Source organism: Crocodylus siamensis, chromosome 1 (assembly GCF_052110815.1).
Source record: "Crocodylus siamensis isolate JL-2025a chromosome 1, ASM5211081v1, whole genome shotgun sequence".
NCBI classification, from domain to species: domain Eukaryota; kingdom Metazoa; phylum Chordata; order Crocodylia; family Crocodylidae; genus Crocodylus; species Crocodylus siamensis.
In genome coordinates, this window is record NC_143395.1 from 424,396,182 (window position 1) to 424,420,742 (window position 24,561).

Genomic DNA, 24,561 nt, shown 5'->3' on the forward strand with positions numbered 1-24,561 from the left:
GGCTTCTTAACGTAGTGGCAGCCATCTAGTGAGCTACATTGATTTAACTAATGTGACTCAAGATATACACCTTGGAGACGTATTATCTTATGCCACATTTAAATTGACTCTGCTCCACATGTGTGTATACGCTCTAGCAAGTAAGTTGACTTAAAAAAGTTAAGCCGGATTAACTGTTAGAAATTTAGTATGTGTGTACACACCCACAGATGACTAGTTATCACGGGATAATGGCCAGAAGCACATAATAGTGTGCCCTAAGTCACTACCCTGGGTTATGTACAGACACACACCCAGGCATTTGCACTGCTATTTTTCTGAGTGTCGCTTCTCACTGGATTCTAGCAGGCGACACCCCTGCATGGTTGCATATCGTGCACCCGGTCTTGCCTTTGCAAATGGTGTAAAGGGGGATTACACTGCTGCAAACATTACGTGTGTCCAGGCCTACTGAAATGCATGGGTAGATCCTAAATTGCAGCTGGGAAGTGGAGGGAAAAGCATGTGGCCAGCAGCAGGCCAGAAGCCCTGGCTTTGGGTTGAACCAAGTGCATGATGAGAGTGATCCTGCTTCTCAGATTTACCCTCTGCTATGTCCATTTCTTCCTTCTCCTCGGCCTCTGCTGCGGCTGCCTCCTGCTGCCGAAGTTGCTGGGAAGAGACGAAAGGGCTGGTAAGTTGGGTTGGTGCGGTGAGGCCCAGACCCTAGGTTTCCTACTGAACAGAAATGCAGCCCAGCCTGTGATGGCTTACAGGAGTCTGCCTGTGCAAGACGGCCGCGGATCCCAGTGACCGTGCAGACATCACGTCGGGGGACCAGGAGGATGTGAATGCACTAAAATGGGTGCACTGGAAATTAGGCCTCGCTGGGAGGTTGGGATGTGTCTCCCATCATCCCCACTGGGGTCCATAATCTGACCCCACCGCCAGCAGAATGGCTGCACCGACAGGGCTGAATTCTCCCATCACTCCCCCTGATTTCCTGGGACCCCAGCATCCCCCCGGTACCGCTGGGGTCTCCCACATGCCTACCCTCCACCTGATATGATGAGCCAGAGCGAGAGACCCACCTCTCAGCTTGGACTGAGTCCTGAACAGCAACCGGCGTGCATGACCCAGCCTCCCTCCATCTACCTGCACCTTATTTCCTTCTCCTTTCTCAACACTGCCTTCAATTTAAAGCTAAGTCCACCAAGACTGACTCTTTACCAGCCCTGCAATAAGCCTGCGAATTGGGAAAGCAGCTAAAAGCAATGTCTTAAGAAGCCCAGTGCCAGGACAGGCTTGCTGTGTCTCGGAGAGGTTCATCTGCCCGTTTGTCCAGCAGCAACGCAGCCAGGGAGACCACATTAGATCCAGAAGCTACTTCTCTTACTCTGCTCCATTTTTTTTTGGCCTTTTATATTGGTTGTATTTTGCTTTCAGAGAAGCAGACTCTAACAGGAAAAGACTGTTATTAGGTCCTTTTTAGTCTTCGATAGCAAAAAGGACCATCACTGAAAGGGATTGGACACATTTTTGGAGGAAAGGGGCATCGGTCACTATTAAGCACAGAAGTGCGAGGCACAACCTCTGCATCAGACCTGCCTGAACCGTCAATGCTGGAGGCTGCAAGGGAGAGAGGAAAAGGGGGAAAAGCCTGCTCAGACCCTGTTCGCTCTCCCCTCCAGCTCTTTGCTGCCGTATGACACAGGAGACTGGGCAAGATGGATCTAGGGTCTGACCCAGGACATGGCACGCATGGCTTATGACCACACTGGGCCTTTCACCACCACCTACCTGGGAAGGGTTTCTTATAGCCACCCCCAGATGTGACTCCCCTGGGATTTTGAAGCCAACTCCCAGAGGTTTCATGGAATAAAACCAGCCTGGTGAAACCTTTCATAATTGTGGGCAGTCAGGACCTGCTTTACGCCTCATGAGGCAAAGCATCCACCATAAACCCCTCATGCCGGCAGGGAAAGGGGGCACTGGGTAAGCTGTGTGCCAGCGGGAGAGAGAGCAAAGGAAGTTGGATGCCACCTCTGCAACAGTTAGTTCCCTGCTAATAGCCAGTAGCTAAGAGCAGCCTCACGGCTGCTGTAACTTGTGCTCTGTCTGCCTTTCTGGTAGCTGTGGAGGCTCAATCTGTTGGGATATTTGCTGGGAAAGGAGAGTCCTTAAGATCCCTGTGTGGACTGGGGGGTGACAGTGGGCAAGAAGCTGACTATGAGCCAGCAGCGTGCCCTTGCTGCCAAGAAGGCGACCGGCATCCTGGGCTGCACTGGGAGGAGCGGTGCCAGCACGTGGAGGCGTGTGATTCTTCCCTCTATTCAGCCCTGATGAGACCACATCTGGAGTGCTGCATCCAGGTGTGAGCCCCCCACTGCAGAAAGGATGTGGACACATAGGAGAAGGCAAGGAAAATGGTTGTGGGGCTGGGGGACAGGACTGGTGAGGAGAGGCTGAGGGAACTGGGCTGATTTAGTCTGCAGAAGAGAAGACGGGGGGTGGGGGGATTTGATAGCAACCTTCACTTCCCTGCAGGGGGGCCGCAAAAAGGATGGAGCTGGGCTGGTCTCAGTGGGGACAGATGACAGGATAAGGAGCAATGGGCTCACGTTGCAGCAAGCTGAGTCGAGGTTGGATACTAGGAAAAACTTTCTCACGCGGAGGGTGGTGAAGCACTGGACCAGGCTTCCCAGGGAGGTGGTGGACTCTCCATCCTCGGAGGTTTTGAAGACCAGCTAGACAAAGCCTTGGCTGGGATGATGTAGCTGGGGCTGGTCCTGCTTTGAGCAGGGGGTTGGACTAGATGTGACCTCCTGAGGCCACTTCCAAACCAAATTTTCAGTGACCACACTGGGAGAACAGGCTCAGTGTCATATGCCCAACTCCAACGCTTCTGGAGGAATCATTATAGAGAAGCAGGACTGGATGAGACCTGTGTGGGAAGGTTGGAGGTGTTTCTTACCCCCACAGCAGGATGCTCCAGGCATGGTGTCACGGAGGGGCAGATTCATGGGACAATCCCGTAGTTCTGCATCATACCAGCGATGCAAGCTACAGCACCGTGGTGCCAAGCTCCCGGAGCATAGCAGTGAATCTGCCCCTTGAACGCTAGACTTAGGGGTCCCCTGTAGCGTGGCCTCTGCCCCTGCCCATCCCCAGCGCTGCCCCTACCTCCTTCATGGTCTCGATGGAAGCGAAGTACTTGGACCACCAGTCCAACATGCTCTCATCGGGCTCCTCTTCCTCCATCTCCTCCGCTCCACCTTTCTTCTTCTTCTTCTTCTTCTCCTTCTCATCTTCAGGCTGCAGGAGCAGGATGGGGAAAGGGAAAGAGAAAGAGATGGGATCAAGGTGAAGGAGCCTTTCAGTCCAGGTCACTCAGATACAGGGACGAGGCAGTGTGGAAGTCCCTGGGAGTTGTCTGTGCTATGAGAGACCTTCCTTTAAGGATGGGGAAACAAAGTGACATGCTCAAGGCCACATAGAGAGTCAGTAGCAGACCCAGCAGCAGCAACTGGGTCTCCTGAGTTTCCTGGCCTGGCACATCCTCACCGGAGCCTCCTGCCACCCACTGCCCCAGTCTACGGATGGAAATGGAGCTGGTGGGGTTTCCCCAAGGTGGGGGGCAGCTTGACAGGAACAGCCCCTTTAGGGGTACCCATAATGGGAACAGCTTAGCTCAGGGGTCTCGGTGCCAGCTACCAACATGATCCAACTTCCAGCAGGGCTCAGCATAGCAGGGTCTGATCCCAGTGTCTGGGAAGATGCCCTGGGCTTCCATGGGCCATGGGTTATGCTCATGCCCCCGGTATCCCTGACCACCCCTCCAGCACCCCCAGACAGATCAGCAGCCAGGGAAGCAAAGCAGCCATGAATCTATCAGACCCGGGGCAGAGGGAGGAGGGCAAATCGGGGCCCAGGCATCACTTACCACGTCCACCTTGACCACCGCGTCTGAGTTCTGCCGCATGCAGAGAGGGGACAGGGAAGGAGACAGCCATGTTACATATGCACAGGCAGCAGCCCCACACCCTGCACACTCGCACATGAACCCACAGAGAGCACGGGAGATGCAAACACCCTCACAAAGGCAATGGATGCAGGGCCCCACATCAGCTCCACATGCAGGGAGGTCAAGAGAGGAAGGCAGGCCGAGAGGCCTGCTACTGGGACATGCTTCTTGGCCTGGTGGCATGGGACATGTCCTGGGGCCGGCTGGGAAGGAGATGGACTGGGATCCAGAGAACTGGAAGATGTCCGCAAATGTGTGCTGGTTGGGGTGGCTCAGCCCCAGATGCCCAGGCCAGGGGCTTGTGCACATGTGTGCATGTGTGCAAGGGCCCTGCAGCCACACTGGGGCTCTGTGTGATTTCTACACTCAGGTCCAGAAATCCCATGCACGTGTGCAGTAGGACCCTGGCTCGGTATGGGTGTTCATGCACTGTGTGTGTGTGAGAATGCAAGTGTGCATGTGTGTCCACATACATGTGTGTGGGCACATGTATGTGTGTGGTGTGTGTGTGTGTAGGTGTGCACACATATGCATGTGCATCTGCTCGTATGTGTGCACGTGTGCACCCTATGTCCACCTGTACACTAGGAGCCTGCCACACACACGCACAGCCGCGTGCTAGGGGTCACATGCATACACAGGAGCTTGCGCGTGCACCCATCTCTGCCCCTCTGGAGGGGCTGCGACGGGAATCCCCAGCTGCTATCCCGCGGCTGCGCTCACACGCTGCTTCGCAGGGGACTCGGACGCAGGGTGCGGGGGGAGGAGGTGCCAACCGCACGTTGCATAACAGCCTGGCACTTCAGGGACCCCAAGCTGAGCTTGGGGCCGTGCCCCTGCCGGGTTGCGTGCGGGGAGCTGCTCAGACTCATCAGGCATGTGCTGGCCTTTGTTTTCTATTCTGCTGTGGTCCAAGCCAACTTGATATCTCTGCTCCCCGGATATCTCTTCTCTGGCCAGGCCAGATCTGCGCTGATCCCTGCAGCTTCCCCCCACTTTGGCCCTTTCACCCCAGGCGCTGGATGCATTGCACACGCCGTGAGACAGGCAGGCTGGCAGCTCCCTCGAGAGGCAAGAGGTTCCTGGGATACTCACGGCCTCCAGCTTCACCATGGTCTCCATCTTCTTGATGGGAACTTCTGGCTCCATGTTGACGACGATCTCGCCTGCGGGGTGAGAGTAGGGGCCTCCATTTGACAGGGCCATGTAGAGGTTGAGCAGCTTGGCTGGACAGAGAGAGAGAGAGACAGGGAAAGAGAGAGAGAAGAGAGTGTAGACACGAGACTGAGATCAGGAGACGAATGCAGCACGGACGGGGACGAGAGAGGACAACGGAGGGGGGAATGAGAGTCATGCAGGAAGAGAGCCCTGCCCCGGCAGGGAGAGTAGAGGGGATGGGAAAGTCCAGCTCAGCTGAAGCACCTTTGTGGGGAAAGGACCCACGTTCATGGAGAAATGTCTGGAGTGGGAAGGGCCTGATCCTGCTTGGTGGTACTAGGTGCTGCATGGCCATCATGAACATGAGGGCTGAAGGGACCTCGAGAGGTTACATCTAGTCCAACCCCTGCTCCAAGCGGGACCAGCCCCAACCGCATCATCCCAGCCAAGGTTTTGTCTACCCAGGGCTTCAACATCTCCAAGGATGGAGAGTGCACCACCTCTCTGGGGAGCCTGGTCCAGCATTTCACCACCCTCCGCGTGAGAAAGGTTTTCCTAATTTCTAACCTCGATGTCCCTTGCTGCAGCTTGAGCCCATTGCTCCTTGTCCTGCCATCTGCCCCCACTGAGAACAGTCCATCTCCGTCCTCTTTGCGCCCCCCGGCAGGGAGGTGGAGGCTGCTATTCAATCCCCCTCGGTCTTCTCTTCTGCACACTCAATCAGCCCATTTCCTCAGCCTCTCCTCACCAGTCCCGTCCCCCAGCCCCACAACCATTTTCATTGCCCTCCGCTGGACTCTCTCCAGTGTGTCCACATCCTGTCTGTCGTGGGGGCCACAGCTGGACACAGGACTCCAGATGTGGTCCCCTCAGTGCAGAACAGAGGGAAGGATCACTGCCCTCGATCTGCTGGCACCGCTCCTCCCAACGCAGCCCCGGATGCCGGTAGCCTTCTTGGCACCACGGGCACACTGCCGGCTCCTGCCCAGCTTCTTGTCCCCTGTCCCCCCAGGTCCTTTTCTGCAGAGCTGCTGCCCAGCCCGTCCCCCCCAGCCTGCACCGGTGCAGGGGACTGTTCCCTCCGACGTGCAGGACTTTGCACTTGTCCTTGTTGACCCTCATAGGATTTCTTTTGAGGTTCAATCCTCCAATTTGTCTAGGTCACCCTAAATCCTAGCCCGACCCTCTGGCCTATTTCCTGCTCCCCCCAGCTTGGTGTCATCCACAGACTTGCTAAGGGTGCATCCACCCCATCTCCCAGGCCAGCTCTGGAAAAGGATGCCCACACTGACGTGAGACATGCAGCCCGCTCGTACCTGCCCCCTGCCCACCCACTCCTAGGAACAGGGCAGTGCAGAGAGGGGCTAAGCCTGGGCCTGGCTAGGGTCTGGGGGGGCTCATGCTCAGGGCCTCTCAACAGCCCCTTGTTGCCTTATTCCCTGGATGGATGTGGATGGGAGTGAGGGGGCAGGATCTGCTTCCTAGCAGCGCTGCAGGGAGGTGGCATAGACTGCTAGGGAGCAGATCCTGCCCCTCACTCCTATTCCCATCCATCCAGGGAATAAGGCAACAAGGGGCTGAGCAGAGATGCCCAGCACAGGCACCACGGGGACAGAGGCCCCATCCCCAGCACTGATGCCTCGGCCCTGGGGGAGGAGTTTGGTCTCTGTGGGCTGGGGCGTCCTTGGCCCCTGCACCCAGGCTCAGCCGGGGACGGAGCGGTTGTGCACTGAGGCTCTAGCTGGGATCCCTCTGTTCACGAACTGAGCCGAGATGGCATCTCTCACCCGACAGACCGTAACCCCCGGCTCCTTGCAAAGTGCCCCCACAAGCCACAGAGCATGCACGGGACAGGACGTCCCGCAGAAAACCCACATGCATGGGTCACGGCCCCGCCTAGGCCTGGCAGCAATGAAGGGGACCCCAATACCCCCATCCTCTCCCCTTGGGAGCCTGCATGGCTATGCCTGAGATGGAGCCTGGCAGGGCCTCACATCTCCGGTAGGTCCTGGGCCACCGCTCGCCCCGACAGCCTAGAGTCCTGCTGACCCCCTGCCCTGACCACTGGCTGACACTGCCTTGGCAGCCGACCCTGGCGCTGGGTCTCACATGGGCTTGGGGAGACGCTTTCACGCACAGGAAATGCCACTTCCTCTCTCTCTCCCCCCAAGAGCCCCACACTCATCCGACTCGCTCCCTCCAGCCGGCCTGGAGCCTGCCGCAGCCCGGGCCGGGTACCTGCGGTGCTCCACTGCTGGGCTTTCTTGTCCGGGGGCCGGTAGATGAACTTGCGCAGGGAGCTGACGGCGTGCGAGCCCACGAGGGTGTAGCGCCCGAAGGCCCGGCAGTCCACCACCCGGATGTTCAGGGGCGGGTGCAGCAGCTCATTCTCCGGGAGGTCCTGGAGAGGAGGGAAAACGCCGTGAACAGCTGGATCTGGGGTCACCTGCCGGGGTGAAGCCGGGCCTGGGGTCGGGGGAGGATTTCCTGGCTCTGGCCGCATCAGCAGGGACCATCGTGGATTATTTGCCTTCCTCTTGCATGGGATATAGCCCATTCTCTGGGACCACTGGAGCTCCCTGCCTAGGCTCTGGGGGTGCCCTCACCTCCTCTACCCTTGTAGGATGCATCACGGTGCATGCAACCAGATGTCCTAGCGGACCCTTCTGCTCCATCACCTAGGCTGCTGATTTGGGGGCCGGTAGTCCTGAAGGCCCAGACTGACCTTTCCCCCTCCAGCAGAGCAGGGCACATTTGATGGAGGGAAGGAGCTAGCAGAGGCAGTGCAACCCTAGGAGAAATGCTGGAGCCCTTGGGATGGGGTGGGGGCTGCGTGCTGGGAAGCACAGAGCTCCCCCATCCTATGCGAATGCAGCGGGGCTTCGGAGGGGCGCTGCCCACATGGCATGGGGTCCTCAAATCAAAATGCCAACAGAGCCTGAGTAGCAGGAGAGCAATGCTTCAGACCCCGGGAGTCCCCCAGGCGCTCTAGCCCTGCACCGGCCTTTGCAGATGCATCACTGATGAAGAGCCTATTCATGGTCCGCCTCGGACGAGCAAGAAGGAGGGCTGTGCCCATCACAGTGACCTCCCGGGTGGGAGCAGACAGGACCCACCACTTCGAACCACTTGACCAAGGTGCTGAAGTTGGGGTTCTTCTTGTAGTTCTGGATCAGGGAGGACTGGACGCCCCTGCCGGCGCACTCAATGTCCACGCGAGGCCGGTCGACCTGCGCCAGGTTCACGCGCTTCAGGTCCCGCAGCCCCCAGAAGAGGATCTGGGCAGGAGGAGACAAGAGCATAATGTAAGAGCTGCCCTGAATGGGGCCAGATGCTTCTCTGGTTCTTCCATCTCCTTTTGGAGGAGCGGGGATCCGAGGTGGGCGCAGGGTTCGAGGTGTGGACGCACTGTGGATTTATCAAGGGGCCTCATAAAACTTTTTGTTCTGTTCCCGATTGCCTTCTCAATAACCCCAAACATTTTGTTTGCGTTTTTGATGGGGGGTTAGTGTTGGGAGAGTCGGGCAGACGGTGCAGAGCTGCCGGGAGCTTCAGCTCTGCCGATGCGAGCCTCAGGCTCTGAGGGCATCGATGCGCAATGCTGGCTTGGCGCAGGGTGCAGGGCTCTGAGCGGCTGCAGCCTTTGGCCTGTTGTTAACTGCACCAAGTTCAGTCCAGTGAAAGCAAAGGGGGGAAATGCTGGCTGGAGCTGACCCCGGACCAGAGAGGAGCTGAGTGAACTCCTCCCCCTGCACCCCAAAAGTGATGAGCTGCAATGCCCGGATCCTTCCCCCCCTCACAGCTCAGCGCATCAGTCCTGACCTGCATCTCCAGGGAAGAGAGGCCAGTCCTTCTCCAGCCTGGCTCCTCCACCCCGCAAAGCAGATGCATTATCTCAGCATCTCAGGCAATGCTGCCAGCTATGCTGCATGGCAGGGCAGCCGAATGGCGATGGGATGAGCCGTGCAGAAGCTGCAGCTTGCAAAAGTCCGACCCACCGAAGGCTATTACCTCCACTCTGTATTTGCTCAGCACAGGCCGGATCCCCATGGGCACAGGCAGGATGGGGCCCCGGTCCATGTCTGTGGGACCGTCGATGGGGGGCAAGTCCGACTTGCCCCCGGCGCCAATCTGGAAGGAACACAAGGCTGGTTAGACCCCCTGCAGCCAGTTTCTCCCCAGGCTACACGTGTCCATGTCCACGCATCTGCTTATCACGAGGCATCGCGGATGTGGCTGGTACAGCTGGAAGAGATGGTTTCAGAGGATGATCCAGTCTGCAACCCCCGCCCGCCCAGGACACTTTCCCCGGGTCATTCAGGCCTCGCCTCTCAGCTGCAAGGCTGTATAATGGGCTGGTGCCACCTCCGATGGTAGTTGCTGTGCACAGCCCAAGAGCCAGGCTATTTGCCAGAGGAGCATGGCTGCCTGGGATAGCAGGGACGCAGACTCCAGCCCCTGGACAACTCTCAGGGAGGAAGGTGCTTGAAAAACACCAGGCTGAGCTGGATTAAAATAAGAGATGAGAAGCCACGACCCTACCAAAGGGGTCACCTGGACATCAGGGCCCCCACCCAAAAGGGCATCTCAGTGCCTGGCCCCAGGGGCTGCAATGCCCCTTCTTCTGCCATGCCAAACAGCCCTGTCTGTTTTCTCCAGGATGTTGCCTGCCCCCGGGCGATGCCCGGCAGAAGGGGCTGGCAGACTGCATCCAGACCCACGGGGAGAGCTAGGGAGGGGGTTATAGTTTGCAATGCCCTGCAAAGGTGGCCTCAAGGGGCTGGGGGGCTCGCCGTGTGGGCAGGTCCAGGGCATCGTGGTGAGGGGTCTCAGAGCAGAGAGGCCATGGGAGAGATGCCAGGGAAGAAGGGGGCTCTCCAGCACTGGACGTGGTCAAGGAGAGGGGGGACAGATGCTACAGGTGGGGGACCTAGGGGGAGTGATGTCTGTGCTCTGCTATGAGGATATCCCCCCGTGCTGTGACTGCAACCCAAATGCAGCCTAGATGGACGTCCCCGGGCTGCGTCGGGGCTCAGATGTTACCTGGAGCAGCTCGAAGGCGGCCAGCAGGTCGCCGGCGGTGGAGTTGCCCCGGTAGATCTGGTAGTACTCCAGCTGGGGCGGGAAGCGCGGCCCGCTGTAGTCCTCATCTGACATCTTCACCACCGGCTTGGCAAAGGTGCGGCCCATGAAATCTGCCTTCCCCTGGCACCACAGAGACAGGAAGCATGGGCTTTTTTCCCTTGGCACGCGCGGCCCCCCCCAGGCATGGTGGGAGGATGGGAGCTGGCATAGCTGGGGGCCGTTAGTTGGGATTAAGGGGTTTTATGGGCATGAGGTGTCCAGCACGGGGTGCAGACGAGGTGCTGCTGCGGTGAGGGGTTTGCACCCCTTTTCCAGCTACGCCTGATAACAGTGAGACCAAAGTGTTGTAGCTTCGGAGCAAAAGCCCCACGTATCCGGGCCTGGGGTGCTAAACCAAGCAGACGCAGACAGCTGCAAAGCCCCGGCAGTCGTTACACGTCAGCCTGAATTGCAACCCCAAGGACTGGATGCTTTGGCCCTGGCTGAGGAAACGGGAATCCCACAAAAACAGCAGCTGGCAGCTAAGCATGGCGAGAGGGAGAAGCAGGCGGGCTGCACTGATACGAGCACGCTGCAGGGGAAGGAAGGGGTGAAACGGGAAGGCCAGGGTGGTCCCAGCGGGTGTCGGAGCCCCTGGAGGGATGGACGGATCCACTGACTGACCCTCTCGCCAGGTCTTCCAGCAGATGCTGTGACGCCCCACCACTTACTGCAAATCTGTGGATGACGGACAGCAGAGCTGCCCCCCGGCTCACATCCCAGACCCCTCCAGCCCCGGGTCCCGTCTCTCCCCTGGCACAGAGCGGATGCAGAGGGGAAGAGCGTCTCTGCAAGGCTGATCCACCCCCCGCTCCTCTGCCCCTGCAGCGCCCAGCACTCAGAGGCTGGGGAGGTTCGGGTGGGGGTGCAGCCCTAATGATCATATGTAATATCCCCCGGTGGATCCATTCTGCAGGAGGAAAGTGCTGGGTCCCCTCTGCAAACTGGTTATGGTCCCTGCCTCCCCACATCCTGCCGCACGGAGCCACACAAGAATCACAGACAATGAGGGCTGAAGGGAGCTCAGATCTTGTCCAACCCCCTGCTCCAAGCAGGACCAGCCCCAGCTACATCATCCCAGCCGCGGCTTTGCCTAGCCATGTTTTCAACACCTCCAGGGATGGAGACTGCACCACCGCTCTGGGAAGCCTGTTCCAGTGCGCCACCACCCTCCTACTTAGAAAGCTTTTCCTAATATCCAACCTCAACTTCCCTTGCTGCAACTTGAGCCCATTGCTCCTTGTCCTGTTGCCTGCCCCCACTGAGAACAGTCATAGATTTCATAGATTTCATAGACATCAGGGCTGAAAGGGACCTCGGGAGATCATCGAGTCCAGCCCCCTGCCCAAAGGGCAGGAAGTCAGCTGGGGTCATAGGATCCCAGCAAGATAAGCATCCAAATGTGTCTTGAAGGCATTCAAAGTGGGTGCTTGAGCCGCCTCCGGCAGCAGTCTGTTCCAAACCTTGGGTGCTTGGACAGTAAAGAAGTTCTTCCTTATGTCCAGCCTGAACCGGTCATGGTGGAGTTTGTCACTCTCCGATCTCATCATCCCTTAGGGCGCTGTGGTGAACAAACGTTCCCCCAGATCCTGGTGGTCACCCCTGATAAACTTATAGGTGGCCATCAGATCACCCCTGAGCCTGCGCTTTTCCAGACTGAAGAGTCCCATGACTCTCAGCCTCTGATTATAAGGTCTCTTTTCCTGACCTCTGATCATGCGCATGGCTCTCCACTGGACTCTCTCAAGCTTCTCCACATCCTTTTTGAATTGCGGAGCCCAAAACTGGACGCAGGACTCCAGTCCAGCTCCACCCTCTTTGCAGCCCCCCTGCAGGGAGGTGAAGGCTGCTGTTCAATCCCCCTCGGTCTTCTCTTCTCTTTGTGCAATGCAGACTGGCCTTGGGATGGTTTTAAACTTTCCCCCCAAGCCACTTCCTTGCGTGTCCCCTCACTCAAGTGCCATGAGTGATGGTAAGAAATAAAAACCCATTGCTTTGCTGCTTGGAGCTAGCATTTAATAAACAAATCCTGCTTTCTAACAGAGGCCTAAGTTCACTTGGTTCCTTGAACGCTCTCTCCCCACAGCTGCCCAGTCTTTTGGGGGGCAGAGGAGGGGAATAGCTTAGAAACCTGGTCCCTGCTCTCAGGGATCTAGGAGCTCACTCGTACTCATGTAAACAGGAACATGCCACACATGTGCAGTTAAAAGCATATAGCCAGCACCACCACACCTCCTTCTTCCTTTGCTTAAGCAGGACATGCATTACACAGGACACATGTGGAGTCCTGTGTCCAGCTATGGGCCCCTGCAACAGAAAGGATGTGGATACACTAGACAGAGTCCAGTGGAGGGCAATGGAAATTGTTCGGGAGCTGGGACACACGACTGGCGAGGAGAGGCTGAGGGAGCTGGGCTGATTTAGTCTGCAGAAGAGAAGACCGAGGGGGACTGAATAGCAGCCGTCACCTCCCTGCAGGGGGGCTGCAAAGAGGAGGGAGCTGGGCTGGTCTCAGTGGGGGCAGATGATGAACAAGGAGCAATGGGCTCAAGCTGCAGCAAGGGAAGTTGAGGTTCGATATTAGAAAAAACATTGTCATGAACAGCACAGCGCTGGACCAGCTCCCCAGGGAGGTGGTGGAGTCTCCATCCTTGGAGGTGTTGAAGACAAAGCCCTGGCTGGGATGATGTAGTTGAGGCTGGCTCTGCTTTGAGCCTCCTGAGGTCCCTGCAACCCTCACTTTCTATGCTTTTATGGGTCTGTGTTTCTATAACCCAGAAGCCTGGCACTTGTCCATGGATGGGGACAGCCCCACCCTCAATGCCTGACTTCCCAGCCGGCCCAGGCGTGGCCTTACCACTGTGTCCTGGTCGTAGATCTCAATGACGATGATGGGGGGATCGTCCCGCATCTCATGGACTTCTCCAAACAGCTCCACGTTGTCGAAGACCAGCAGCTGGTCCCAAGTGGGGCACAGGGTCTCATTCAGTACCTGGGAGCAAGGGGACATGGAAGAACATCTCAGCAGAGGTGACCCCAGGAGACAACAGCCACAGTCCCTCCAGGCTGCTGGTCCCACCACCCATCCAGCACCAAGACATTTGCAATGCAAGGGCAATGCTTTAGCAGTGCAGCGAGGAGTGCAGATGGTGTCACCGGGTAGGCGGCTTGGGAATGGTGTCCTTAAGGCTTTGCAGGAGGCTGTGCCTTCATTTGCAAAGGCTGATAGGAGCATGTTTGGAAGGGCAATGGAAAAGTGAAGTCCAGTGAATGGTATCGGGGGGAGTCTGTTGCTCCTGGAGCAACCCAGGCTCTGACACTGATTCTCTGTGACCTTGGGCATGTTGCTTTCTCAGCACAAGCTACCCTCTGATGAATGGTGGGGAATTACCCCACGGGCAAGGTCCAGCTGTTGGTTTATAACCCCCAGTGTGGTCCGAACCCCGCAGGTCCCGAGCCCCATGGCTTGAGCGGAAGGAGCCCCGCCGCTCGCTGGCAGCACAAGGAGGTTGCTACCTCCTCGGGGGTTTGGGGGATGCAGGAAATGCTTTTACCTCTGTGCACTGGCTCTGGGTGATGAAGAAGACCCGGGCAAAGGGGTCTGAGAGCCCGCTGCTGTCTGCGGCGAACAGGCTCCTGGCCTGGTACATGTGGACACGGAGCTGGAAGACTTGTTTCTCTGCGAGGGAGGAAGGTGGTGGTGAGACTGGGGCCTGAGGGCGAAACCCAGGCACTGAGCTCAGATCAGGAGGGGAAGGGGGCGTGCACGGTACCGGCCCAGCCCCGGGTGCACAGACCCCACGGGATGGAGAGCACTCGCTGGGATGCGGCCGTGCCTTGGCACCGAGGAGGAACGTGGCCTCGCAGAGCCAGCCGTGGCCTGTATTCACCCTGGAGGGAAGGGCCGGGGCTGGGGGCGCTTACTTGTGTAGAGGAGGCTGATGGGGGGGAAGGATGGGATGCCTTGGCCTTTGACAGTCTTCTTCTCCTCGAAGCCGCAAGGCAGGCCACTGAGGAAGTCCTTGCGCTGCTTGTTGAGGCCCAGCCACAGGTAGATGTCCATCTTGGCTTGCACCGTCCAGCCGGCCGGCCCAAAGCCCCTCTTGCCGGGCAGCTGAGAGCAGGGAGCAAAGGGGGTGACACAGGGAAGCCATGTCCCCACCCCCAGCCCCCCACCTCCTGCTGCTTCAGATTGGGACCGTCTGTCCTTCCAGGCAAGTCCCCCTCACCTACCATCCCGGGCTGGACTGCTGGTCCATATGGCCTGGTAGAGGGCCACCTGCATTGCAGACCAGACCACAGGTCCATGCAGCCTGGTGGAGGACTTCCGGCTAGTCCTGACCAGACTACCGGTCCACATAGCCTGGTAGCAGACCTCCTGCTATTGCAGAGCAGACTGGTCCACAAACCTGGTAGAGGACCTCCTGCTATTACAGACTGCCGGTCCATACAGCCTGGTAGCAGACCTCCTGCTATTGCAGACCAGACCACAGGTCCATAGGGCCGGGCAGAGGACTTCCTACTATTACAGACTGCCGGTCCATACAGCTTGGTAGAGGACCTCCTTCTATTACAGAGCAGACCACCGGTCCATACGGTCTGGTAGAGGACTTCCTACTATTACCAACCAGACCACCAGTCCATATAACCTAGAATAGGACCTCCGGCTGCTCCAGACCAGACCAGGCCGCCGGTCCATACAGCCTGGTACCCAGCACTGGTCAGTAGCTTATGCCTGCCTCCCCTGCCCCTACCCCGCTGGCCCCTGCCTCCCTGTCCTCGTTCTCGTCTCCACCCCATCCCTCCGGCAGGCGGAGGAGAGAGGCAGCCAGGCACCTTCAGGAAGACGGTCTTGACTTTGGCGCAGTCCTTCCCGGTCTCCTCATCCACGATGGAGTAGAGGATGTCCTTGGAGGTGACGCGGGCATAGGCGATGCGCTTGTTGTTGCTCATCATCCAGATGAAGATGTCGGGGATACTGTGCTGAGGCTGTGAACACAGCGGGCCTGGTCACCGCCCCGGGGGAGAGCAAGACACCCGCGTGCAAGGCCTGTGCGCTGGGCTCGGGGGTCTGGGGCGCTGGCACAGCCGGGAACGGGAGAAGGGGCCACGGGCGTGAGCTTGGCTGCTGCCTCCAGGCTGTAGAGAGGGTTTCGAACCTCCCGTTGTGGAGGGTTAGCAGATTACCCGGATGCACACCGCGGACACGCCGACGGCAAAGCCTGGCCCTGCCCCTCCAACGCCCTTGGCACTGGTTCCCACTGCAAACAGGTCTGGAAGCGTCCACACGTTTCCTTGGCCCACGAGCTCCACCTGCCAGAAGCCTCATGGGAGATGTTGTTCAGGCATCTCCTGACCTCACTCTCCTCTATGGACTGGGCTCCTGGCTGGACTACATCTCCCATGATGCACCACAGCCACACCAAGGCATTCGCTGCATCATGGGACATGTAGTCCCGCACTGGAGCCTGGCCCAGAGAGAACACGGGGCTCCAAAAACGGACGCTCCCGGGGGCCCTGGGAAGCTGAAATGCCCCCATTCCTGTTGCCCCGACCCAAAGCATTTCAGGATCCGGAAAACGGTTGGCAAATAGGCAGACAAGGCACTTTGGGCAGACGTGATATCTTTTATTAGACCAACTAAATCACTGGAAAACTTGCTCTTTGCAAGTATTTGGGCACAGGCTTGCAAAGAACAATTTTTGCAGTGATTCACTCGGTCTAATAAAAGATACCACATCTCCTCAAAGACGCTTGCCTGCCTGTGTCCTTAGGGCAGCCGGGCTACAACCAGCAGCCCTCGGCAGATAGCACTTTCCCCGTGACACAGGTGGATCCTGCAGACCTGGGCTTTGCTACCGGGAACTTCAGACCCATTGTGGGAGACGGGGCTGTTGAGGCCCAGCGGGCGGGTCGAGTGCGGCCCGGCCAGGCACGGTCGAGGCAGGGAGACAGAGTCTGAGCCCAGCGGCTTGCAAAGAGCACGTGCTCCAGTCCAGCTGGCCGTGCAGGAAGTTTATGCGTTCACCGGTGGGGCAGGGAGGTGGTGGGAGAGACGCCGGGGAAGGGCGACTCTGCATCCATGGGGGTGTCAAGGAGAGGGGGGCAGACACCGGTGGGGATGGTCTAGGTGCAGCGATGCCTGTGCTCTCCTATGGGGATCCCCCCGGCTTCTGGGCTTTGCTGCTTGCCCCCTCCCCACATTTCTGCTATGTGCGTCGGGGGGTTTAAGCCTCCCGCAGAGGTGCCGGCTGCAGCACAGGCTGGGAATGGGGACTGTGCCAATGCTCCTGCTGGCTCCAGCCCTGGAGGGTCCCGGCTAGGGGGTCTTGCCCCTGCGCTCAGGCTCGGACCAGTGCCAGAGTTAGGGTCAGGGAAGGATTTTTTTTACTGATACAGACTAGGGGGGCTTCACCTTCCCCTGTGCTAGGGGCAATAGCCCCTTCCTGGCACCTCTTGGCCAGATATTATCCGTCTTGGCAGCAGCAGGACGTTGGCAGCTGTGGCCCCCCTTGCCTCCCCTGCGGCAGGGTCGGGTGGGATGTCTTGTGGCTGTGCAACAGGTTAGGTTAGACAAGGATTTGTCTGGGCTGGTTTGGACAGAGCTGATCCTGCCTCAGGCAGGGGTTTCATAGGTTGTAAGGACGGGAGGGACCTTGGAAGATCATCGCATCCAGCACCGTGCACCGGGCAGGAAAGATAACTGGGGTTACGTGACCCCCACAAGGTGACCGTCCAGTCTCCTCTCAATGATTTCCAGGGTAGGCAATTGCACCGCTGAAGGGCTGGACTAGATGTGACGTCTGGATGTCCCTTCCAGCCCCACTGCTTTAGGATTTCAGTGCTATTTATGATTATGGGTTTGTCTGGGCTCGTGTGGACACGGCCGATCCTGCTCAGGCAGGGGTTGCACTCGACGGGACTCTTTCCGGCTCTTCGGGTTTGGCTTCTCTAGGATTCTGTGCATTCAATCCAAATTTCGTCCACCACCTCCCCACCGTGCTTGGGTCTTTTGCTGAGCTCCAGCCATTCACCCACCTCCCACCCTCCACTGGGCTGGGAGCAGTCACCCACCCCGTGTCTTCCCTAAAATTGTCCCGTTAGGGGCCTGTGGTGCAGAATGACCCTCTGCCGCTGGTCCACAGGAAGCGATGCGCGGACCTACTACTGCACGTACCGGGCGGTACGGGTCCTGGATCCAGTCCTAGCTGGTGGGTTTCCTATGCACGCTGCTGCCCATCCGTTCAAATCAACCAGCACAGGCAGTCAAAGCACCCTGGCACTATGGGACCACATGGGCCCTTCGGGAAGGAGGATCTACCCCAGAATCGGGGGGTCACGGAAGAGCTCTGACCCCCATGGGCTATGGAAGATGAGGGATGCCTCCAAGACCCAACCGATGGCCAAGGGGGTCTCTCCCAGCGCACATCAACCGACCGGCCGGCACGGACGGGCGACCCGCGCTCACCTCGTCGGCCAGGAAGCGCAGTTTCTGCAGGAAGTTCTGCACCAGCTTCAGCTTGTCCTTCATGGTGTTCTTCTTCACCTGGGACCTCAGCGTCTTGGCTTGCTGGCCCATGTTCTCCTAGGGTGGCAACAGAGCCCAGGCCCAAGGGCGGCGTGTGAAAGAGAGCAGGGAGGAAGGAAAATCACGGGGCAGGTCTGCACGGGTCGCGTGGGGGAAGGACGGCGCCTCGGTGCCCCTGCTTGCACCAAGGGGAGGAGGGTGCCGACTCGGCGTGCGGGGAGGGGAGGGGGTATGCATCCAACGGGGTCAAATGCAACCGGGGGCTCGGCAGCAACAGCCCCCGCAACCCTCCTGGCACCGTGGCAGCCGATGCGCTCACCAGCTCCCTCATGCAGGACTTGAGGCGCTCGCGGTCCAGCCGGGTGCGGGAGGAGTGGTTCTCGTCCTTGTTGGCGAGGGTCACGAAGCGGCTGGGGAGAGGCATGGGGGGGCGGTGTCAGTCCCCCGGGGGCTCCGGGGAGAGGGGCAGCAGCATCGGGGGGAGGTGTGCGGTACCCAGGCCTGGCTCTGGGTGTGGCATGGACCAGCCCTGCCTGCCCATCACCCCCTGCTGAAGGGTGGGCACGGGTCTCCTGCTGGGTGAGGCTGGGCCCTCTCTAGCCCCCCAGCCCTGCTTTGCAATTCGCCCAGCATGCACCAGGCCTGGAGAGGCAGCTACCCCACGCCCAGGCTTGGAAGGCTCCCAGGGCTGGGGTCTGGGACGCCTCTCGCACGCATCTCTCTGCCTGTACACACTCACAAGCAGCCGCTGCTCAGCTCCTCCAGGACCCCCCGGAGCCGGCGCTCGGGGTGCGGCTTCTCCGTCTTGATCATCTCGTGCACGTCGTTGAGCCCCTCTTCCTGGAGGGGAGCGGGGAGGGCCGGCACATCACGGGGGGAAGCTGGGGGCCCAGCTCCCCGGTCCTCCACGAGGCAGGGCAGCCCAGCCAAGCATCCCTCCTGGCTTCCCACACGCCTCTGCCTTGCATGCAATCATCCAGCTTGAGGCCATCGAGACCTCGCTCTGGGGCTAGTCGCCGTGGGGCTGGGCTCCCCAGATTATCAGCCCAGTCTATGTGGAGAGCTAATACTTTGCAAGAGCCCTGAAGCAGGGCTTCTCTGGGGATGCTGCTGGTTGCTTCCCACCCCTCGTCCCCGCCTCATGCAATGGGTCGCGGACCCCCGGACGGGTCAGACACAGTCTCCAGCTCTCTGAGCTCCAAGGGGGTCTGGGATTTGGGCGATGGCCTGCACAGGGCTTCGGGTGGGGGCTGCTCCTGGAGGTCTGGGCGCCCAGCTGGGTGGGATCCCGAAACGGCATCAGCCATGTGAGGAGCAGGAGACCTGAGCGTGCCCCCCCACCCCCCATTGCTCGTCTCCCAGCGGGGGCGGCACTGACCAGCTTGTCGGCAATCTTGTCCATGATGTTGGAGTTGTACAGCCTGCGCCGCTGGTCCTGCCACCAGCTCTTGATGTAGATGCAGGGCTTCTTGTCGAAGTAAGGCAAGTGGAAGTAGTTCCTGCAGTGCAGGGACAGGGGGAAGGGCACACGGGCGTGAGCAGGATTTGGGAAGGGAGTAGAGAGGGCGCTGGGCTGGGACGGCTGGCCAGGCGCACAAGGCTTTGCCTGGGATGCGGGAGGGAGGCGGCACACGAGGGGGGGAGCTGGAGCTCGCGGACAGACTCCATCAGTGCCAGTGGACCAGGCAGGGGGGGGGCGCACGGCTCCGCACCCGTGAGAGGATGGGAGCAGGCACGTCACAGGATCATAGAGTCACAGACAAGGAGGGTTGAAGGGACCTCAGGAGGCACGGCTAGTCCAGCCCCTGCTCCCAGCCCCTACATCATCCCGGCCAAGGCTTTGTCTACCGGGGCTTCAAAATTTCCAAGGATGGAGACTGCACCACCTCCCTGGGGAGCCTGTCCTGGTGCTTCACCACCCTCCTCGTGAGAACGTTTTTCCTAATATCCAGCCTCAACTTCCCTGGCTGCAGCCTGAGCCCATTGCTCCTGGTCCTGTCACCTGCCCCCACTGAGACCAGCCCAGCTCCATCCTCTCTGCAGCCCCCCTGCAGGGAGCTGAAGGCTGCTCTCAAATCCCCCCGTCTCCTCTCCTGCAGACTGAATCAGCCCAGTTCCCTGAGCCTCTCCTCGCCAGTCCTGTCCCTGACTATTTTCACTGCCCTTCACTAGACTCTGTCCAATGTGTCCACATCTTTTCTGTAGCGGGGGGCCCACAGCTGGACACAGGACCCCAGATGTGGCCTCCCCAGTGCAGAACAGAGGGGAGGATCACGGGAACCCGGTGGGGGGGCAGGAGCTCTCTGGGATGTGGGAGTCCCGGACCCTGTCACTGTATCTGAACTGCAACGGGCAAAAAGGGGTGGTCGCGCCCCCCTGGTGCAAGGCTAAATTTCACCTCAACACCTAGGAGAGGGCTTTTATGGCCTGTCTGCAATCAGGAAAATGAATCTGGATTAGCTTTGAATGTGCATTAGTGCAACTGCTTTATACCCTTGTGCAGACGCTGTGAGGCGCAGCCCGCTCTGCTTATTAGTGGCTTGAAGCTGCAACTTCACCGGCTTGATGTGGCAGCCGGGCAGGTTCAAGCTGGAGCTCAGGAAACACGTCTGCACTAGAGCAGGGAGGCGGTGGGAGAGATGCTGGGGAAGGGGGGCTGCATGGCTGGAGAGGGGGGACAGACACCGGTGGGGATGATCTAGGTGCAGCAATGCCTGTGCTCTGCTATGGGGATCTCCTGGCTGCTGGGCTTTGGTGGTCGCTGCACGGGGCTGGAGTGAATCCCTTTCCCCTCCTGTGTCAGGGGGCTTTCCACCTCCCCCAGAGGCCCAGGCTGGGGATGGGGACCAGGCCGTGCCAATGCTCCTGCTAGGACTCAACCCCGCAGGGTCCTGGCTGGAGGGTCGTGCCCCTCTGCTCAGGGTCAGACCGATGCTGCATTTGGGGTCAGGAAGGGATGTTCCCCCATGGTCAGATTGGTGCAGGATGTGGGGAGCGGGTTGCCTTCCTCTGTAGCAGGGGCACGGCCTGTGCCTGGGATCTCTCAAGGGTATATTCGTCCCCTTTGCTGCTCCAGGACGTTGGTGCTGCGGTCCCCCTGCCTTCCTGCGGCAGGGTCGGGTGCGGTGCCGGCGCTGTGTCGGGGTGACCGTGGTTTTGCAAAGAGGTTGGACACTGGATGGGTCCGGGCTGGTTTGCACAGGGCTGGTCCTGCCTCAGGCCGGGCTTGGACTCGCTGTGACCTCTGCAGCTCCCCTCCAGCCCCAGCTCCATCCTCTTTCAACCCCACCTTCAGGTGCTTGAAGGCTGCTATTAAATCCCCCCTCCATCTTCTGGCAGTGGGAATCTCTGATTTGAACAGGTGCTCGAGGCCCTGAAGGGACAGCAACGCGCCTCCCGTTGCAACACGCCGTCATCTCAGCCGTGAGACTCAGCTGCACGCCGTGGGGCACGGGGCGAGGACCTGCCCGTCTCTCCTGTTGACCGCTTTTTTGCAGGGGGTTCAAGTAAAATGGACACGTTTCTGGACAGTTTGTTTGGCTCCACGGGCCCCTTCTGCCTGAAGGCCCCTGGAGAAGAGCAGACTTTTCTCTAATGAGTCCCAAGAGGGGGGTCACAAGCCAGGTGTAAGGCACCCACTGTAAACCCCCTAGGGGGAAACCTTTTCAGCAGGGTGCCATGAATAAAGTCCTGCACCCTTCTCCAGTCCCACTCCAATCCCCTTCCCCTGCCTGCTCTCTTGGTCCCTGCCCCGTGCTCCCTGCCCGATCTGCTGCTCTGCTTTCTTCTCCCTGCTCCGCTCTGATCCGTGCCCCATGCAGAGGCTACCGGTGCCACTTGTTGCACACATGCTGTGGGTTGGCCATGCACAGCACATGTTGTGCGTTGGATTATGATGATACACGGGGCGTGGGAGAGACCCGACGGCTTGGCCGCCTGACAGGGTGGGAGGGAGAGCCTTCGGAGCCAGAGAGATCTGGTCCATGAGATCCCCTCCCAGATCATGCTGGAGGCATCCAGCAATGCTGCCTCCCACTTGCCTGTCAGTGATCAGGGGCTTCAAGGGTGGGGTGGAGGAGACAGAGACCAGCTCCCCGTCCTCGTCGGCCTCGTCATCACTCAGGCTCTGGAGCAGCTCAGACTCCTCCTCGTCCCCGTCTTCCTTCCTCCTCCGCGGGCTGGGCCTGCCGGTACCGTCAATCTGGTTCCCGTAGTTACCTGGAGAAAGGTGCAATGGGGTGAAGCTGTTGTCCTAATGCCCACGCTCTGTGCAGCGCTTGCTTGGGGCTCCTCAACTGGCACCCAAATCAAGGGATTTTCCCTCCAGGGGCCCTTCGCAACAGAGAGCCTTGACTTTCTAGAATATGGCCGATGGATGATATGTAAGGTCACTGTAGCATCCGAGACTCCTCCTTGGGCCTGCTTCTGGGCCACCCTCCCCTGGGTCTCGACCAAGGAGTGATGGGACGCAGGGCCTCCACGGCTAAGAGGATGAGATGCCACAGCTTGAGCTAAGCAACTGAGAGCCTGATCCTTTTCTACCTATTAGGCACCTAAATCATAGTACAAGAGAAACATGAGGGTTGAAGGGACCTCAGGAGGACACATCTAGTGCAACCCCTGCTCCGAGCAGGACCAGTCCCAACTACATCATCCCAGCCAGGGCTTTGTCTACCTGGGGCCTCAAAACCCCCCAAGATGGACAGTGCACCCCCTCTCTGGGGAGCCTGTTCCAGTGCTTCATCATCCTCCTCATGAGAAAGTTTTTCCTAATATCCAACCTTAACTTCCCTTGCTGCAGCTTGAGCCCATTGCTCCTTGTCCTGTCATCTGCCCCCACTGAGACCAGCCCAGCTCTGTCCTCTTTGCAGCCCCCCTGCAGGGAGGTGACGGCTGCTATTCAATCCCCCTCGGTCTCCTCTTCTCCAGACTAAATCAGCCCAGGTCCCTCAGCCTCTCCTCACCAGTCCTGTCCTCCACCCCATAACCATTTTCTTTGCCCTCCACTGGACTCTCTCCAATGTGTCCACATCCTGTCTGTAGCGGGGAGGCCCACAACTGGATGCAGGACTCCAGCCGCTAACACTAGGCGTGTCTACATATGTATTTAAGTGTGCCTAGATTTAATGCACATTAGCTTAATGTGCATTAAGCAGGGTTAGGCAAGTGTCTACACGTGCAGGCGTTAAGGTGCATTAATGCTGTATGTTGGACTAACTTTAGTTCCAATTCACTGCACTTAATGTGCTTTAATGCATCTACATGTGCATTAATGTGCCTTAACTATTTGTGCCTAAATTTGATACGTGTATTTGCAGGTATCAAATTTAGGTGCGATTAGCCTAAATTCATCATTTTTAATGCACATGAAGGGTGCACATGTGTAGAAGTGTGTCTTTAATGCACATTAAATTAGGCTAATGTGCATTAACACATCGCATGCTGACGTGCCTACTATGCTCACTGCCTGGTGGTCCTATTCTTCATTGTGCTGCTAAAGTGAGACCAGCACCTTACACAGCTTTATAGGGTTGGCATGGACAGAGGCCCAGTGAACTCATTGTGTGATCAGGAGCTCCACTGGCCTTTATTGCTGTATCTGTGCTGGGGGCTTCATTAGGAAGCCTGCTATTCCATCACTCACAAACGAAACGAAACAAAACAAAAAATAGTAGACCAACCTATGGTGACCTCAAAGTTGATGGGCTTGTCCCCAATCTTCCTATCGATCATGGATGCTTCCAGAAAGGCTCCAAAGAGGAAGAACTCCTCCATTTTCCCAGTGCAATTCTGCAGGAGGAAACCAGGGCATTAGCACAGCGGCCTGAGATCAGTTTATCTGGTTTATAAATTATCACGTTCCTCCAGCTAGGACTGGTGGAATGCCTTTGAATTGGCAATGTGTGTTGGTGCCCAGGTAGGCTCTGTTTGGATCCCATCACATTGGTTTTCTAAGGGGCTCAGTGCAAGGGAAAGATACCAATGGTATGGACCTGCATACTGAAGGCTAATGTCCCACACAAGGCCATTAAATTAATCTGAATTAATTTTTAAAGCCAACAAATTCAACCCCTGTAGGGAGATTTTCCTTGGGAATGTAGGCGGCCTTAATTCAGTTTAGCTTCATTTCCTGGGGAAGGGAATTAAGTGACATCGACTGAAGGTCATTTTCACTCTGAATGATGGTGTTCACGCAGGGGTTTCATCCGGTTCAGCTAACTCACTTCAAAAATTCACCTTGTTAACTTTCCTGAATGCGCCCAGCCTGGAATGGCTGCTTGTCCACAGAACAAGAAGCAACACACCATGGCTAATGTGCCTTAAACTTTGTCTGCAGAGATGTAGCTCTAGGTCTGTCTACATGATGGAGCCTCTGACTCTACAGCGCTGTCAGCAGATGTGCAATACTCACGTCTGCGACTGGTGTGGCCTGCTCCACTTGCACCTCGGTGGAGCTGTTGATCTCAGGGTTGCTCGTGTCCAGGATCTCGATGGCCAGGCTGATAAGCAGCCGGGCGCGGAAGGAGACGCCCTCTCCCAGCCCTTCATTCAGGTCCTGATGCTCATCCATCAGCGTGTAGTTGCGGGTGGAGCCGTACATGTTCACCCAGGCTGGGCCAAAGGTGGGCAGGAAGCCTGGGCCATGAGCAAAGAGACAGCCCACGTGATGAACAAGGCAAGGGATGTTTGCATGTCAGCACGAGCAGGGATAGGGTCTTGCTTGAACAGCGGGTAGGACACATAGGCT

The 24,561-nt window shown here is 58.2% G+C and overlaps 1 protein-coding gene across 1 annotated transcript in view; it reads right to left on the reverse strand.

Annotated features, from left to right (window-relative positions):
• Positions 1 to 24,561, reverse strand: part of OTOF (otoferlin) — a 150,492-nt gene that overhangs the window by 19,085 nt on the left and 106,846 nt on the right. The window contains exons 15-33 of the mRNA XM_090031117.1: positions 24,226 to 24,449; positions 23,495 to 23,603; positions 21,854 to 22,031; positions 19,192 to 19,312; positions 18,553 to 18,653; positions 18,133 to 18,223; positions 17,754 to 17,870; positions 15,122 to 15,274; positions 14,210 to 14,399; positions 13,840 to 13,964; positions 13,143 to 13,277; positions 10,205 to 10,366; positions 9,173 to 9,292; positions 8,278 to 8,439; positions 7,400 to 7,562; positions 5,099 to 5,229; positions 3,923 to 3,952; positions 3,163 to 3,294; positions 585 to 651 (exon numbers count right to left, since the gene is read on the reverse strand). Of these exons, the coding sequence (XP_089887243.1) occupies positions 585 to 651; positions 3,163 to 3,294; positions 3,923 to 3,952; positions 5,099 to 5,229; positions 7,400 to 7,562; positions 8,278 to 8,439; positions 9,173 to 9,292; positions 10,205 to 10,366; positions 13,143 to 13,277; positions 13,840 to 13,964; positions 14,210 to 14,399; positions 15,122 to 15,274; positions 17,754 to 17,870; positions 18,133 to 18,223; positions 18,553 to 18,653; positions 19,192 to 19,312; positions 21,854 to 22,031; positions 23,495 to 23,603; positions 24,226 to 24,449 (2,511 nt within the window). The remainder of the gene's footprint in view (positions 1 to 584; positions 652 to 3,162; positions 3,295 to 3,922; positions 3,953 to 5,098; positions 5,230 to 7,399; positions 7,563 to 8,277; positions 8,440 to 9,172; positions 9,293 to 10,204; positions 10,367 to 13,142; positions 13,278 to 13,839; positions 13,965 to 14,209; positions 14,400 to 15,121; positions 15,275 to 17,753; positions 17,871 to 18,132; positions 18,224 to 18,552; positions 18,654 to 19,191; positions 19,313 to 21,853; positions 22,032 to 23,494; positions 23,604 to 24,225; positions 24,450 to 24,561) is intronic.